This window comes from Lampetra planeri, chromosome 41, assembly GCF_965212315.1.
Source record: "Lampetra planeri chromosome 41, kcLamPlan1.2.h2, whole genome shotgun sequence".
Lineage (NCBI taxonomy): Eukaryota > Metazoa > Chordata > Hyperoartia > Petromyzontiformes > Petromyzontidae > Lampetra > Lampetra planeri.
This window is the reverse complement of record NC_136147.1, coordinates 2,962,040-2,977,915: the sequence shown is the minus strand read 5'-3', so window position 1 is coordinate 2,977,915 and position 15,876 is coordinate 2,962,040. Positions and strand designations below refer to the sequence as shown.

General features: G+C 53.4%; 1 protein-coding gene across 2 annotated transcripts in view; it reads right to left on the bottom strand.

The window, feature by feature from the left end:
• The window catches only part of LOC144732078 (general vesicular transport factor p115-like), a 32,611-nt gene extending 16,907 nt beyond the window's left edge, over positions 1-15,704 (bottom strand). For both annotated transcript variants that reach the window (XM_078613332.1, XM_078613333.1), the window contains exons 1-13: positions 15,525-15,704; positions 12,854-12,940; positions 11,427-11,491; positions 10,374-10,450; positions 7,656-7,777; positions 6,194-6,296; positions 5,726-5,781; positions 4,961-5,081; positions 4,218-4,396; positions 2,660-2,800; positions 2,419-2,507; positions 1,665-1,819; positions 743-948 (exon numbers count right to left, since the gene is read on the bottom strand). In XM_078613332.1, coding sequence (XP_078469458.1) covers positions 743-948; positions 1,665-1,819; positions 2,419-2,507; positions 2,660-2,800; positions 4,218-4,396; positions 4,961-5,081; positions 5,726-5,781; positions 6,194-6,296; positions 7,656-7,777; positions 10,374-10,450; positions 11,427-11,491; positions 12,854-12,940; positions 15,525-15,590 — 1,467 coding nt within the window. In that variant the 5' untranslated portion in view covers positions 15,591-15,704. The remainder of the gene's footprint in view (positions 1-742; positions 949-1,664; positions 1,820-2,418; positions 2,508-2,659; positions 2,801-4,217; positions 4,397-4,960; positions 5,082-5,725; positions 5,782-6,193; positions 6,297-7,655; positions 7,778-10,373; positions 10,451-11,426; positions 11,492-12,853; positions 12,941-15,524) is intronic.
• Positions 15,705-15,876: the final 172 nt, after the last annotated feature.

Below are 15,876 nucleotides of genomic sequence, written 5' to 3'. Positions count from 1 at the left end.
CATGCACGCGGTTCTTTAGTCGTTCACGGGCACCGCCAGCGTCTTAGCAACACCAATCGGGTAACAGTGGGTGATATCTCCGGCATGGCGGCGGCGATGCGTTTCTAATTGCCTTGCCCGTGCCGAGTCACTTCTGTCGCCGCACGGGCGCCTTGCAGTGCCCCAAGCGACTGGGGTGTGCGCGTTGAGGGGCAGCTGCCCGCGCTGCATTGCTACCCGGCCAGGTGGTGCAACGGTGGAGCTAGCGGCTCGTAATGGGGAAGCTGTGAGTTCGAATCCTAGTTGTGAGGGTTGACTAGACCCATCATCCCGCACTCCGGGCAGGGGGGGGGGGTGATAAAATTAATACCACTTTGTATGGAAGTCAAAAGTGGTTTTGCTGTGGATAAACTCGGCAATGCCCTGGGAATGTGCAATTACCACCAATGGCTCACGGCTGCTGTAAACAGGAGATGAACGCCAATTTCTCAATGGTAATTTGCGCAGAAATTCACTCGGCAATGACATTTATCCATACCCCGAGTCAAGACAATGCTCCCCCCCAACCCCACCCCGCCTAGTGTACAGCCTCCATTGCAAAGACAGAGGTGCAGCCCTGCAATTGCTTGCTGACAAATGCTGACAAAGCTCGATGGGGGAGCCCCTCCAGAGGGTATTTGGCCTCTCATTCCACGCCGGCCAAGAGGTGGGAGTGCCCACACGCCTCGTTTACTCGTGGGCGGCGAAGTTGTGCGGCGAGCACCTGCGACAGGATGCTGGTGCACTGCTGCAGCAGCGACACGGGCGGGTTGCCCAGCGACGTGGCGAGCTGCACCCGCAGCAGCTGCTCCTTCTGGGCGGCGTTGCCGATGAGGGCGTGCGCCAGCGCCACCGCGGCGCACCAGTTGGAGAGAGCGTCGCCCGAGAACAGGCCCCCGCACAGCAGCTGTCCCGCCGAGATGGCGCTGGCTGTGCCGGCAACGCACGCACAAACACACGCGCGCGCAAGCATGCACCCACGCACCCTGGTCATCATCATCGCCTCCGCCGCCATCATCGTAAGCACCACCATCAAAACCGCTATCACACACATCATACACTACACCAACATCACTACCACCACCAAGACCACCGCTATCACACAAATACTTCCATTATCACAGAGGTGATTATAATCACTATCGCTTTAACACGTAGGCTTTCGCGACCAATATTATTCATAATATAGGTTTTTGGGTCAGATCGCGTTATTTATAAATGTGTCGTAACCCTCCACCACCCGACACGGCCAATCAGTAAAAAATGTGTCACGTCGTACTCAAATTGTTTTTACACACCACTACCAACGTGATCACTCCCACCACCACCACCACGATAATCGTTTTCATCATCATAATCTTCATCACCTCGTATCGTGTATAAAACATCAGCGCTTGTGGGACAAAGGTGGCTGGCCGTGACGCTGTCCACACCGCCCCTTAGTTGCGCAATGTCCGCCTTAACAGATGCTCGCTAACAGCGCATGCCTCAACAGCCGGTGTGGGGGCAGGGTTGGTTAGATAGGGGGCGAGGTTGGTGAGATGAGGGTGGTTTTGGTGAAACCGGCAAGGATGAGCGGTTAGGAGGATTGCGTGGGGGTTGGCATTGACTGTGCGCATCGTGTTGGGGTGGGCGTGGGGCGGCACCGTCGATGGTGGAGGGGAGCAGCGTGGCAACGATCTGGCCCTGCCCCCCCGGGTTGCGGTAGAGGAAGCTCTGGAAGCAGTAGAGCACGGCGCAGCGCAGCACAAATGGCTGACGCTCATTCACCATCGACATGAGCAGCACCACCAGCGCCGGCCTGCACGCCACCCCCACACACGCACCAGCTCGGTCAACCATGGCGCACGTCCACAACAATCACAACCACCAACCGCACGTCGCCAGAACCTACTGCGACGGTACAAAACGACAACAACCCATCACACGCACGCCACAACCACAACAACCAATCGCACGCACGCATGCACGGACCACCATGGTCAACCACGGCTCACAACAATCACAACCACCAATCGCACACCGCAAGTGTTTGTTTTGCCCCAAGTACTTTGTGTGGTTAATGCAGACTTGATTCCTCGCAAAAGGTATCTATTTGGTGTTTGAACATTTTAACACCAGAAAGGGCAAAACCTATTCTTATTTTTCATACTTTGATACTGGCAAGAAGGTCCCATAGACAGAACCTACTGCGACGGTACAAACCACAAGAACCAATCGTGCACACGCCACAATCAACCACAAATGATGCACAAGCGCAACAACAAAGCACCACCGTTAACAACCGCAGACCCCCCCCCCCCCCGAACATATAAAATACCCCACACACACACCAAGGGGGCAGGGGGGGGGGACGTAGGGTGGGGAGAGGGAACCAAGGTGGGGGTGGGCGGCACGCACCTCGGCGGCGTGGAGGGAGCGCTGACCGCCGCAAAGTACTCCTGGTTCGTCTGGCACCCTCGGATCACCTCCGACACCGTGTTGATCGTCTGAGACGACAGCGCGCAACACGGGGACACACGCGTCAGCCAGCGCACGCGTCCTCCGCAGCGGTCCGCGTGGAACGGCGGGTGACGGCACGAGACACGGGCGCCGGGGACGCGGTGCGATGGGGAGGGGAGGTTGCCACCGGGGCCCTTGCCTCGGTGAGTATGTCCGCCGGGACGCCGGTGGCCATGAGGATGGCGCACAGCTGCTGGAGGAGGCCGCACAGGAACATGGACTTCTGGCACGCCGCCACGGCGCCCGCCGGATTCGCCGGAGACACCAGCGTCCGCACAAGCTGCGGTCGTCGGGTGGGAGGGGTGCGGGGGGATGGCGGGGCGGTAGCGGCACATGGAGACACGCGCAGTGTTACCCGTGCACGCACGGTTAGACAAAGATCCCCCGAATAGTCTGAACAGACTGTTGGGGCAGGTGCTGTTAGAGGGCACCAATTTAATTAAATTTTGGATTTATAAAGCGCCTTTCACCAAGGCGCTTGACAATGCTTGCCGACTCCAGTACAAAATGGCTAGACAAGGGATGGGGATCGGGTAGTGACGAGGGTGGAGTCTGCGGCGGTGGAGGGGCGTTAGGCGGTGCTGGTAGGGGTGGTGGAAAAGGAAGGGAGAAGGCGGAGTAGAGAAAAGCGATAGGACCTGAGGGCGGTGGGGAAAGAGGAGAGCGAGGGGGAGAGTCGGATGTGGAGAGGAAGTTTGTTCCAGAGTAAAGGGGGCAAGCAGAGGTAAGGGGCGAGAGTGAGATTGGGCGCAGGGAGGAAGGACAGCCAAAAAATGAAGGCCGGCATGGTACACAAGCACACGTATAAACCCACTCACAACATTCGTCATAAAAAATGCCTTATTACCACTGTTATTATTATTATGCTCGATCACCCCGGAAAGCCTCACTAGGCGTCAAGACCCTTTTGGGAGCAGGGTGCTGCCAAGTATGTCGCAGTAGGGGGCGCTGTAATTTGATGAAAACTCACACTACAGATAAATGACTCAATTTGAAATACCTGGGGTAAAATAGCCCCCCCTCCTGGCAGCAGGCAAATGCCCACACGCAGGCCGGTGCCGAGAGATCCTTGTGCTGCACAGGGAGAGCTGCCGCTGGGGGTGCCCTTCGAACGTTTTAGACGCGATGCATTTGCCGAGGCATTCATGCAAGAGCCGTACCGGTGGCAGGCACCCTACTGGAATAGAGTTTTTGAGACGCGGGGTGAGGCTTTCCTGGGTAAAACGAGACGCAATTAATTCTAGATTTGAAGTTTTCGTGACTGCAAGGATTCATAATCTTTGGTTCATTCGTTAAAGTCACATGACTTTAACGAATGAACACTTTGTTCGCGGAGCACGCACTGTGATAACGTGGTTTCCGAACGGTTGACGACGAACTACTTTCTCTAGCCACGTGGCTGGGCAGTATGATACAGTACGCTTAACGATACAGCACGTGGAGTGATACAGTACTCGGCGAAAAACCCTCGTATCAGTTCTTTGTACCGCCGTGGGATGACCGACTTTAGGCCGATTTTAAAGCGCTAACGGGATTCAGTAACTCGGAATATCGCTCGCTTAAACGCGGTTTTGCTTTGCGCGCCAACTTTCAGGAACGCATCGAGCGTGTTAAAAACGAGGAATTCTTGTATTTGCTCCCGGCGATTCAAAACGGCCTTCCGGGCGGCCACGTGCGTGCCCACCGCTGGCGCCGACCTGCAGCATGAGGTGCAGGTTGGTGACCTTCTGCGCCGACCAGCCAGCGCTCTCCTCGGTCACCTCGAACCAGGGTTTCATGCGCTGCACGTAGGAGCCCTCCTTGAAGAAGTTCTGGTTGGAGTTGTTGTTCTTGAGTAGGTTCTGCAGGAGCAGCAGGCAGTCCTCCACCACGATCCCTGCCGATCCCGCACAAACCACGGCACTCTGACAGGCGCGAAAACGCCGGTGGAGCAAGCGACAAACCGGCACTTGTCGCAGCAGCGATGGACAAGTTTTTTTTTTGTTGGAACAAAACAAGAGCTCGGTACAGCGCGCCGCACAGTTCACTCAGCCAGGCGTCACAATTTACGGAGGAGAGTCCCAGCGCAACTGAACCATATAAAAGGGGGGGGGGGGGGGTCAAAGGTAAGACAACCCGAGCCAGCTGCTACAGCCAAGTGGGGACATGATATTGGTGGAGAGGATGACAATTTAAATGGAGGGGGGAGGGGGGGGAAAACTGGGGAAGCAGGAGTATAACCAACCTAATGAGAGAAACCTGGGGAAGGAGTGGAATAGGGGAGGGGGGAGATGGAGGCGGGGGGGGGGGAAGGGGGGAGGAAGTGGGGGACAGAGTCATTAAGTTTCTCGACGTTGAGCAAGGTCACTGCGTCGCCCGCGCCCCCCATGCGTCTCGACGTGCGAGTGTGCCCGCCGGGGAGGAGCATCATAACGGCAGTGGCGGTGACGGCGGCGGTTACCTCCGTCGCTGTGCCCCTCCTCGGAGACGATGTCGAGCAGCCTCTCGAAGGCGTTCTCGAAGGCCACGATCTTCTGGATCGCCGCGTTCCCCTTGGTCAGCTGCTGCAGCAGGAGCAGCCCCTGCGCTCCGCGGTACACGGCACACGTTCGTTCGCGTGAGCGGCGACTCGCACGGCTCCCCACGCCACCATGGCTCCCATGCACAGCAGCAGCGTGCTGTGTGTTCCCTCTGCTGCCCCCCACACAATAGCAGCAGCGTGTTGTGTGTTCCCTCTGCTGCCCCCCCCACACAATAGCAGCAGTGTGCGGCCTTCCCTCTGCCCCCCACACAATAGCAGCAGCGTGCTGTGTTCCCTCTGCTGCCCCCCACACAATAGCAGCAGCGTGTTGTGTGTTCCCTCTGCTGCCCCCCACACAATAGCAGCAGCGTGCTGTGTTCCCTCTGGCCCCCATACAATAGCAGCAGCATGCTGTTTGTTCCCTCTGCTGCCCCCCACACAACAGCAGCAGCGTGCTGTGTTCCCTCTGCTGCCCCCCACACAATAGCAGCAGCGTGTTGTGTGTTCCCTCTGCTGCCCCCCACACAATAGCAGCAGCATGCTGTGTGTTTCCTCTGCTGCCCCCCACACAATAGCAGCAGCATGCTGTGTTCCCTCTGCTGCCCCCCACACAATAGCAGCAGCGTGTTGTGTGATCCCTCTGCCCCTCACACCACACCGTGCTGTGTCAACCCGCCACGTCCCCCCGACCCCGACGCCACTCACGTCATTTCGGATCACCTCCCTGGTGTCCACCAGCAGGTCCATCATGCGCGACACTCCTGCGGGGGTGGCGGGAAGGGGACAAAGGGGCCAGTGAGGGCAGCTACGTCAACAACAGTGGGGGGGGGGGCGCCCACAAGGGACGACACGGGACACGGAAGGTCGACCGCGTCCGTCGGCAAACACCACCCCCCCCCACCGCCCCGTGTTTCCGCGCGACGGCTGGCCCATGCTGCCACACGCGCCCAGCCGGGAACGCAGAGGCAAGGATGAGTCTCATTTGCCAGAGTGGGTGGGTGATTGAAGGAGTGAGTTTAGCGAGGAAGGTGGTTGTGGGAGAGGACTGGGTGGGACTAAGAGCTCGAGTAAGGATGGGTTGGGGTCGGGGTGAGTCAGGCTAGAACAGGTCAGGGTAAAGATGGGTCAGGCTGGAACAGGGCAGGGTGGGGATGAGGATCGGTGGAGGCTGACCTGTGGGCGTGACGAGGATGATCTGGTGCACGGCCGGTCCTCGGTTCTTCAGGAGTACCGTGAGCAGCTTCACAGCCGCCCATCGCACGTGGAACTCAAACTCCTGCGGGCGGAACACACACATACATTAACACACACACTCAATAACGAAAAAATTAACCCGTAAAAACAAAGTTTTTCACTATAAATCCTTTATATGTGTGGCATTGGTTTTATTTTATTATTCATTTCTGTTTTTCTTGAGTAAAAGTTTCATTTTTATCACATTGGTATTTTAAATAAAATATTTTAAAAAATGTTTCCTAAAAAGTGGAAAATTTTAGAATTTTTTTTTCACGAAAATAAATTGTCACGCACAACGAGTCTGTGTGCAAAATGTCAGCTCGATTGGATCACGGGAAGTGGGTTAAAAAACGACCGAAATATTTGCACGGTCGTAAGCGCGCAAGCAAGCAAGCAAGTGCCCCCGTATAGCCTGAACAGACTGTAGGGGCAAGTGCTGTTAGCGAGAACCTATGAAGGCTGGAACGGTACACGAGGGAGTGGGTGGCCAGCACCACGCCCGGCCGCCTGTCTCCCCAGTGGCGATGTTTACACACCGCACCAGGTACTCATTTCAGGCTGAGTCGACCTAGGGGAGGCCCAGGACCGGTTCAGATAATCGTCACTGTTATTGGCCGTGAGCGGGAATCGAACCCGGGTCGCCGGGTTCATAGTGCAGCGCGCTAACCGCTACACTACCGCACCCCACCACACACGATCACACACACACGGCCTCCCGCCCAGTCGCCAGCTGAAAAGGGACGCGACTACGAACGTTGACCACATTCAATCGAGTGACATCGTCGTGCAGACATCACATGGAGTGAAATCACGTGCTGTGACATGGTGGTGGTGGTGCAACATCGCATCAGAGCGGTACCATGGAGTGACATCACGAGAATCCAATACATTTCGATTTAAAGCTTTCGTGACTGCAGGGATTCATCTTCTTGGTTCTTTCGGTAAAGTCACGTAGAAGGGAAATAATAAAAATAAAACATAATAAAATAATTCTCACGACGTTTCGGCCACAACGCAAGCAGCCGTCCTCAGGTGAAGAACAGGTCTGTTGCACGCTGTCTTCCCGACAGACCTGTTCTTCACCTGAGGACGGCTGCTGGCGTTGTGGCCGAAACGTCGTGAGAATTATTTTATTATGTTTTATTTTTATTATTTTATTATTTCCCTTCTACGTGACTTTACCGAAAGAACCAAGAAGAGAATCCAATAGCTGTATATTTTGTTATCCTTCCCGCGCGTCTCCGATGAGCACGGTTGGCTACTTACGGTGCAAAAGAAGTTCAACATAAACATGTACATACGGGGTGGGGGGGAGGGGGGAGTCAATGCAGTGACATCGCAGAGAGCGTGTCGCTCGTTCGTGCGCATGTACGTTCGACGGGGTCGGGACTCGGGATACCTCGAGGAAAGAGAGCAGCAGCGACACGTTCTCCTGCTTCTGGATGATGACGTCGGTGAACTGGGCGCCCAGGTCCTCCTCTGGGGCCGTCTTCTGCTGCTGCTGCTGGTGGTGCTGTTCCTCTGCGGAGGGGGAGGTCACGGTGCGTGTCGCGGTGACAACCGCATGGGACAAGCGAATGTTATGACCTCGCACCATTAAACTATTAAACTATTTTTTATCTACCACGTAAGGCCCACTGAGCTAAAGAGCTGTTTTTGAAAAGTGAACTGGCCACAAATGATAGCTCAATACTCTAAAACGCACATTGATTCTAAAGGTGGAGGGAAAACCCGGAGGAACCGGTGAAAAATCCATGTGACCACGGTGAGAGAGACATGCAAAACTCCAAATATACAGGCGGTAGGGTCGGGATCGAACCCATGACCTCCAGCATACCAGACAAGGTAGTTAACATTTCACCACCTCGGTGAGATGTTAAGCCCAGACGCGACAGACAACGCCCACACGTGCAAGGGCAGCTCTTATCTCGGAGGTGTGCACCTGGGCTCATCAGTGGTCGGAACGTGACTGTTCAACGTCCCAGTGTCAAACTTGTTCACCCTGCAAGTGGCCCACGGCAGCTGCCATTCCCCCTCTGCGGAAACGCCACAGTGCAGACTATAGTACCGTATTGTATATGCTATCACATGTAAGGCAAGCGGCCGTATTTGTTTTGTAATTTATTATTTGACCACGTGATTTTGTTATTTATTTACTGTAAAGCGGCTTGATGTACTCTGCACGAAGACTACTACATGAAAGCCAAGTGCTTTGTTTATATTGTTTATTGTATCGTTTCTATTGTTGTGTTTGTAATGTTTCAATGGTTCATGTTGTTTGTATTGTAGTTGATTGTATCGTTCGTTATTGTTCATATTGTTGTTCATTTATTGCTTCGATTGTTCGTGCTTGTTTGTTTTGTTGTTTATTGTTTAATGTTTGACGACAACCTCACGATAATAATAACGCACACCTTTTCCCCCTGTATTTTAAGATAAGATTTTGGGGGGAGGGCGAGTTTGTTTTAAAATCCAGTAGCTGCATGTGTGTCAGAGTGTGTCACTGTGTGTGTGTCACTAGGTTTGTGGGGAGCGGTGGCGTAGTGGTTAGAGCGCACACCGTGCTACGTACACGGGAACCGAGTTCGATTCCAGCTTGCGACGATTATCTGAACCTATCCTGGGCCTCCACTAGGTCAACTCAGCCTCAAATGAGTACCTGGTGGGGTGTGTGATTATCGTCACTCGGGAGACAAAGGCGATCGGGTGTGGTGCTGGTCACCAACCCCCTCGTGTGCCGTGGCGGCCTTCATAGGTGCTCGCTAACAGCACTTGATCCAACAGTCCATTAAGGCTATACAGGGGGTCTTTGTCTTCGTGACTTGGTTTGTGTAACTATATTGACACCAGGCATCAGTGTGGGGTGCGTCTCACTGTCTGGAGCATCTTATAACCCGGAGAGTGATATTTCTAACAATAATAACGTAACGTTTTATTCTTACAGAGTGCCATTCGTGCACACTGCAGGAACAAAGCACCTGACGAACAAACTCGTGACGCGCGCAGCCATCGCACGGAGGCGTGCGCGGGAAAACCGCAGCCACAACTGGCGCTGCCAAAAAAAATTCCCCAAGCTCTGTGATCCTACATCAGGACGTTTGGCCGACTCCACTTTCTAACGAGCGTCTATAACCTTCGTTGCAACTACCAGATAAGAGCCGACCTGCACGTTTGGTCGCACCACCTCTCGTACACGGCACCCTCACACCGCCCAGCGGCGACAAGCGGTGATTCGCGCACGGCATGCAGACCACCGCACCACACGCAATCCCCCGGCAGCACTCGAGTCACAACACCACCACCCAACAAAGCCCCCCACCAACCTCTTCCTCCGATGCATTACGATGACAAAATATACGTGGAATTTTAGGCAGGATTGTGACAACAATGCCCGTTACCTTTGTCAATTACGTTCAAAATGCAAGGTAAAGGTGCAGCCCTGCAATTGCTTGCTCACGCAAAAGGGGTTCTAGATAGCCCTTCCAGAAGGTACTTTGGCCTACTCTTCCACCCTGGCCAGTAACCTGCTCATTGACCTGCTGCGGTGTGCCCATGCATGCCACTGGGTGGACAGAGGCGGATACGATTTAAGAAACTTGCCCCTGTTGTTTTGACCGCCGCGCTGGTGGGAATCAAAACGGCGACCAGCGTGAAAAGCCATTACACCACAGCAGCACCATGTGTGCGGTGTTATCAACGTCGTGGGCGAAAGCGCCGTTCTGCGTGCTAAAGTGAAATTTATCCCAAAACGAAGCCATCCGAGAGGTTAAACAGAGCGGTGAATCCATCCGTTAAGGTCCCGCGTGTGCGCAGCCGATAAAGAGTTAGAGGCATTCCCAAGTATCGCGGGGGAACGCAGCAACACCACGTGTGTTAGTGCGGCATGCAGGCAAGCCTCCTCCCACAAGCGGGCGTGACGTCGCGTCGTTTACCTTCTGCGTCCTCTGACGTCCGGCGAACGCAAGGGGGGACACAGAGAAGAGAGCGTGAACGGAACACACGAGCCACCGTCAGCCGGCTTCGCACGCCGCTCCCCGCAACTCAATGACGACGGCAGCAGCGGCAGCAGTAACGGTGAAAAGGCATGGGGGACAGCGACGCTGTGAACGCGAATTACCTTCTTCCTCGCCCACGTCGTTCGAGACGATGTTGCACAGCGTGTCCAGCGCGAAGGCCGTGATCTCTGCGTCGGACCTGAGTGACGAGAGACGCGTGGTTAGTAAGAGAGACCATTGGCAGCGGCGTCTGTAAGGTCATCGTCAAAAACCAGACTTTGCAAAATGATATCCCGTTAACCATTAAGCGTATTGGGAACCAGTTCCTAAAATCAGGAACCGGCCACTGTTTAAAGTGGAATGCGAGTAACGAGAGCACTGATTGCTCGTGCGAACGTACAAACGGCACAGTGGCCCGAGACACCACGTGGTTCATTTGCCCTCGCCTCTCAGTTCGAAAGGTGAAGGTGAAACCCTGAACTGGGGATGTTTTACTCTAGGCCATGTGGGCACCTAATCCGGCCCAGCATCCCATGGCCACGTCTTCATCGACCCCTCCCCGCCCGCGTTGAGGACTCTCTACCGGACACGATTTCCTCTCATTCACAACCCTTGTGTTAAATCCCTGCACCGGAGGTCACAGCAACACACTCACCCACCAACACAATCATTCACTCCCTCACCCACTCACCCACCAATTAATTCAGTTACCCACTCAATCAGTTGCTCACCCATCTATTCCCTTGTCCACTCACCACGCTGCAGGTCACCTCACTTCTCTTTCCGATTCTTCCCTCGCCCTGCTCCACTTTGGAATTCCCTCCAGACCGTCTCTTTTCCAGAGCTCTTAGAAAATAACCTTGCCCAAATCAAGGAACATGTCAAATCTAATCTTCTCTAAGAATTCTACAGTGCCGTTTGTTGCTGGCTGCTGCGCTCAGTAACTGTGGAAAGTAAAAAAAAAACAATCCACTCGTGTGTTTGGATGAGGATGTGCAGCTGGCGTGAGTGATAGACACGTGGAAAGACAGGAGTGGAGTGTCCGGGCACTGGGCTGGAACCTCGCATAGGAAACGTACGTCCCTATCTTTGCATCGTGATGCAAATGCATGTGTGCAGCTGTGCAGCCAGGCTCCTGGTGAGCAGAGCAGCGACGCACAGGGGTGTGTGCGTACCGGTCGGTCTGCAGGACGTGCAGAAGGTGTTCCATGCCTTGCGTGCCGACCTCCATGCGGTATTTCTACAATGAGCAAAACCGTTAAGTTCAGGGATTAAACAATATCAAATGTCCGCCATATAGCCTTAGCAGTTGGGAAAATGCTGTTCGCGAGCGCCTATTCAGGCAGGCATGGCACACGAGAGGGTGGGTGGCTAGCACCACGCCGGCCGCCTTTGTCTCCCCAGTGCTGATATTTACACACAGCACCAGGTACTCATTTAAGGTTGAGTCAAACAAGAGGAAGCCCAGAACAGATATTCGTCACTTTTATTTGTCGTGAGCAGGAGAGCAGAGCACACACATACACACAAGGCCAGCGTGATGTCGGCTGCAGTCTGGGACACTAATTAAGCCCATCTCTTTTTACAGAGCTTATAATAGCAAACATCCCGGCGAGCATACATGATGTCAACAATCAGGCTGAAAAGCACGCTTGGGAGAGACATTGCGTTTCTAGATGCACGGCACATAGCGCAACGTAGTCGTCGATTTAAACGCTGCTGGGAAGGACACAAAGAGTACAAAGGATGATGGTGATATCTAATTGAACACAACGGCTCATTAGTTCTGCTACGAATCAGCTGAGAACGGCAAGCCTGATGCAAGGCGACACTCGGGGGTCTTCACAGGGAACTCATCTCATGCAGCTCATTACCCTCTATAACCCCAACCACGATGATCTGGAAGCTGGATTCTCCTGGTAGTCTCTGTTGAGCCATGTGGCTCGCGCCGGGGGACAAAGCACGTGTCAAATTAGCGCCGACATTGCTGCAAAAATAACGGACGGCACAAATTGGGGCACGTCTTTCTTTGTCTGATTTTAAGTTAAGGCTGTCTGTCAGACCATGGCTCTTTGGTAAGGCATATTAAAAATGACCGCAGCATGACACGCATTTAAGTGTGCTATGGTGACATGCGATGCCCTCTATCGTGAGGATTGAGGAGTAGCAAGCGTGGTAAATTACTGAATGCTGCATGATTGCCGTAATGTCTAGATTATGAAGACACATTTTCTCCACCTGTAGTTTAAAGGAAGAGTTGAGGATGCATATTATAATCCGGTAGGCGTGAGTGTTACTGTGTGTGTGGCCAAATTCATATCAACTTATTGATACTGGCACTAAGTGTGGGATGTGCCTTACTTTCCAGAGCATCTCATAATCCTGAAAATATGGTAATAGTTTCATGTCATCCATTCCAGCTACTAAATTAAGGTTGTTATAAAGGCACCTTGGGGTGAATCTTCCACATATGATACAATGTGACTGATTACTATTAGCATTGCTGTGATGCATTCAGTATATACGTTGTAAGTGTGTGTGTATACAATACACATGGAAATCAATCCCATGTGCTTGTTCAATGGAGGAGTGCTCTCCTAACCTTGGAGAGCGATTTGAGAGCCCTCACGGCACCCCTCCGGTCCTCGATCAGTGTGGAGGACGCGACGCGGTCACACAACTTCTGCACCTGCTCCCCGCACACACGCAGACACACACAGGGCTCAGCACCAACAGGTCCCTCACCTGGGTCACCTTGATCCACCTTGCCTGAATCTGGGTTATCATTAGCGTCAGTGTGGTTAATTTGTGTTACATATTTTCTTTTTTATCAACCTAGGATCCATATCTAACAGAGGTCCTTGCGTATATAATAATCTGGCAGTTTACCAGGTTGGTTCATGGCCCCACTCAGTGCATGAGACACTGAATATCAAAACCAGCCCAGACTTTTGCTTGTGTTGAACCAATGCAGCTGAATGTGTGCACCATCACAAAGCAATGCGGCTGATAGGATGAGTAAGACATATTTTAATTTTGATGTGGAGGGACAGATATGCTGAGTGAAGCATATTGTCTGCTTACTCTATTTTATTTATTCACCAAAGGTATCTGCACTGTTTGCTCAGCCTGCCTTCACATCTCCAGTCCGCAAATCTGCTGCGTTTTTTACCATGCAGGATTGCGTCATTTGCCAAATAGAAGTGAAGTCTGGACTACAGCCCTTGTACTTTGTCCCTGCAGTTGAGATCACATTTTTTGTTAATCAAACAACAACATTCACGTAGTGTTTTCTTTGCTGCAAATAAGATGCACAAATACCGCTCGGAACGCGGAACGTATTTATTATAATCGGTCTAGCACGGCCACCGATACTGTGTGAATGGCAGCTATTTACCAAGAACCAAAACTAGAACAGACTGCGTTGTGCATCACAGGAATGCGACGGACACAGCGGGTCTCTCGCAAATGAAAAAGAAACACAGCATTAATGCCGCGCAACCTGACCGAAAATATACAACTGTCAAATATCTCTCGGCACAGAAACGTCCACTCGGTAGGTAACACTTGTAGAAATTTCAATACGGCATGCACAGCACGTCGATTTCACGAAGCCCTTCCCGTGTGTGGTGTGGCGAGGCTAGAGTCGACCTCCTAGGGTGAACACCACCTCCTAGATTGCAAGTCCAGTGCACTAACCATTACACTTCGGTAGTATCCTTCCATTCAAAGTTGAGAAGGTCAACACGTGTTATGTTTATTGTTCTAGACATTTCTCAAGTGCGGCAAACCGCTACGTTTTTTGTTCAACCGGTTACTGGTAACTAAAAAAAAACCCAAATTTAACAATCCTACTTCGAAGGACCTCCAGACTCTGCAGATGAATGATGTTTTGCTTATGATAAATCACTTGGCTTAACATAGCAGTATACAGTGCAATATTCAAATACAAGGTACTGTACTCGTTCTGACCTTTCTCCGTTGACAGAAATGTCAGGGATGTTTTCTGTTATGTGGTCGTGTTAATAACGAATCTGGTGAAGATGAATGTGGTGATGTTATGTGTTTAATTGTGGCTACCATGCTTGCATCTGTTTAATATATAAATACAAAACAGCATTTTGTGAATCCACTGTTGTCCGCTATGGGAGTTGCTCGACCATACTTCACCAATTTGGTACGTGCGGGCTGGTGAAGATTGCGGGGGGAGGTGGGTAGATGTTGGGAGTATGACCGGTTCAGACCATCGCTCGCCATCGATTTAAGCCACGGCATGGACTCTTAACTCGGGTCAGCGGGTTCATAGCAGAGTGCACTAACCACTGGGCCACGACTCCACCGTGCATCTGCTAAGAGGCGGTATTCACGGCGCGTAGCCATAAGAACTGTATGCAAGGCGAGGCTTTGTGTCTCTCGTGCATATGCATCGTCGATGCGCGTGAGAAAGAACCCGATTACAATCGGACACTGACGCGGAACGGCAGCCAGGCGAGGAAGGATTAAGTTGTCGCGGGCGCTCGGAGTTAACTCTGAACGCGTCCGCACGAATGACGTGTCACAAACTCCGGGGCGCCACATAAGCGCTCAGGGTCCAGGGACCAGTGCGGGAGGGGGGGGGATGCAGTCCAACCAGTGTTAGGGGAAAGCTGGAAAGAATTCATTTGGAGGAGACGAAGGAAAATGGGAAACCAAGAGTTGGAATACCAAGGAAGGGTTTTGAAACCAATCGGGACCCAGAGAGTAGGAGGTGCAACCAAGAAAATGTAGATTAAGGGAAATCCACGGAATGTCAGACGTGGGAGTCCAACCAAGGGAAGCGAGACGAGTAAAAGTGCTGTCAAGTTTAACGAGGACCTGGGGGGCGAGTTCAACCAGGGCGAGGACGACCAGGAAGGTGAATGCAGTGAAGGAGAAGACGCAGGCGAGACCAAGGGGAAACATCGACCAGGAATGGGAAAACAGGGTAAGAGAGACCCAGAGAGGGCAATGCAGCGAAGGCGAGCCAGGACAGCAGAGCTCTGTGCGTCGTGAGCCAGGGGAGAGGGGACCCCGGGGCACGGGGACCTCGAGAAGTGGCCGGGGCGCGGCTCCCTACGACGGGGGTCTGACACGTCAACATCCGAGGCCGCGGCCTTCACTCGAGCAGCGGCTTCTCCTGCTCATTCCGCGGGTTCGGCGCGCCCCGCGCGGGCAGAGGCCGCTAGCACCACACGGCCTCGCCCCGTCCCACCCTCCCACCCCGTGTGAGCCCGTTGCGCGCGGCCGCCTCTCACCGTCTCGGCGCCCGTGGGCTGCGGCCCCGCGGCCTGGCCGCCCATGACACCGCGGAGGAAATTCATGGCGGCGCGGGGAAGGGGGACGAGGGAGATGCAGCGAGCGGCACGGCGAACGCGCGGCCTTCCTACTCCCCGCAGGCCGCGTGACGTCACTCACTGGAGTAGTGGGCGGGGTGGGCGTAACGTCGTTAGGCGACGCCTACTCGTGTGACGTCACAAAGAGGCGTGGCTTTATTTTCAGATGAAGGGGGGGTGGTGAAGGGGGGGTTGGTGATAACCCGCGTGACGTCACGAGAAATTAGGGAGGGGCGTGTTATCCCAAAGGGGGGGTGGGCAGTTGCATGACGTC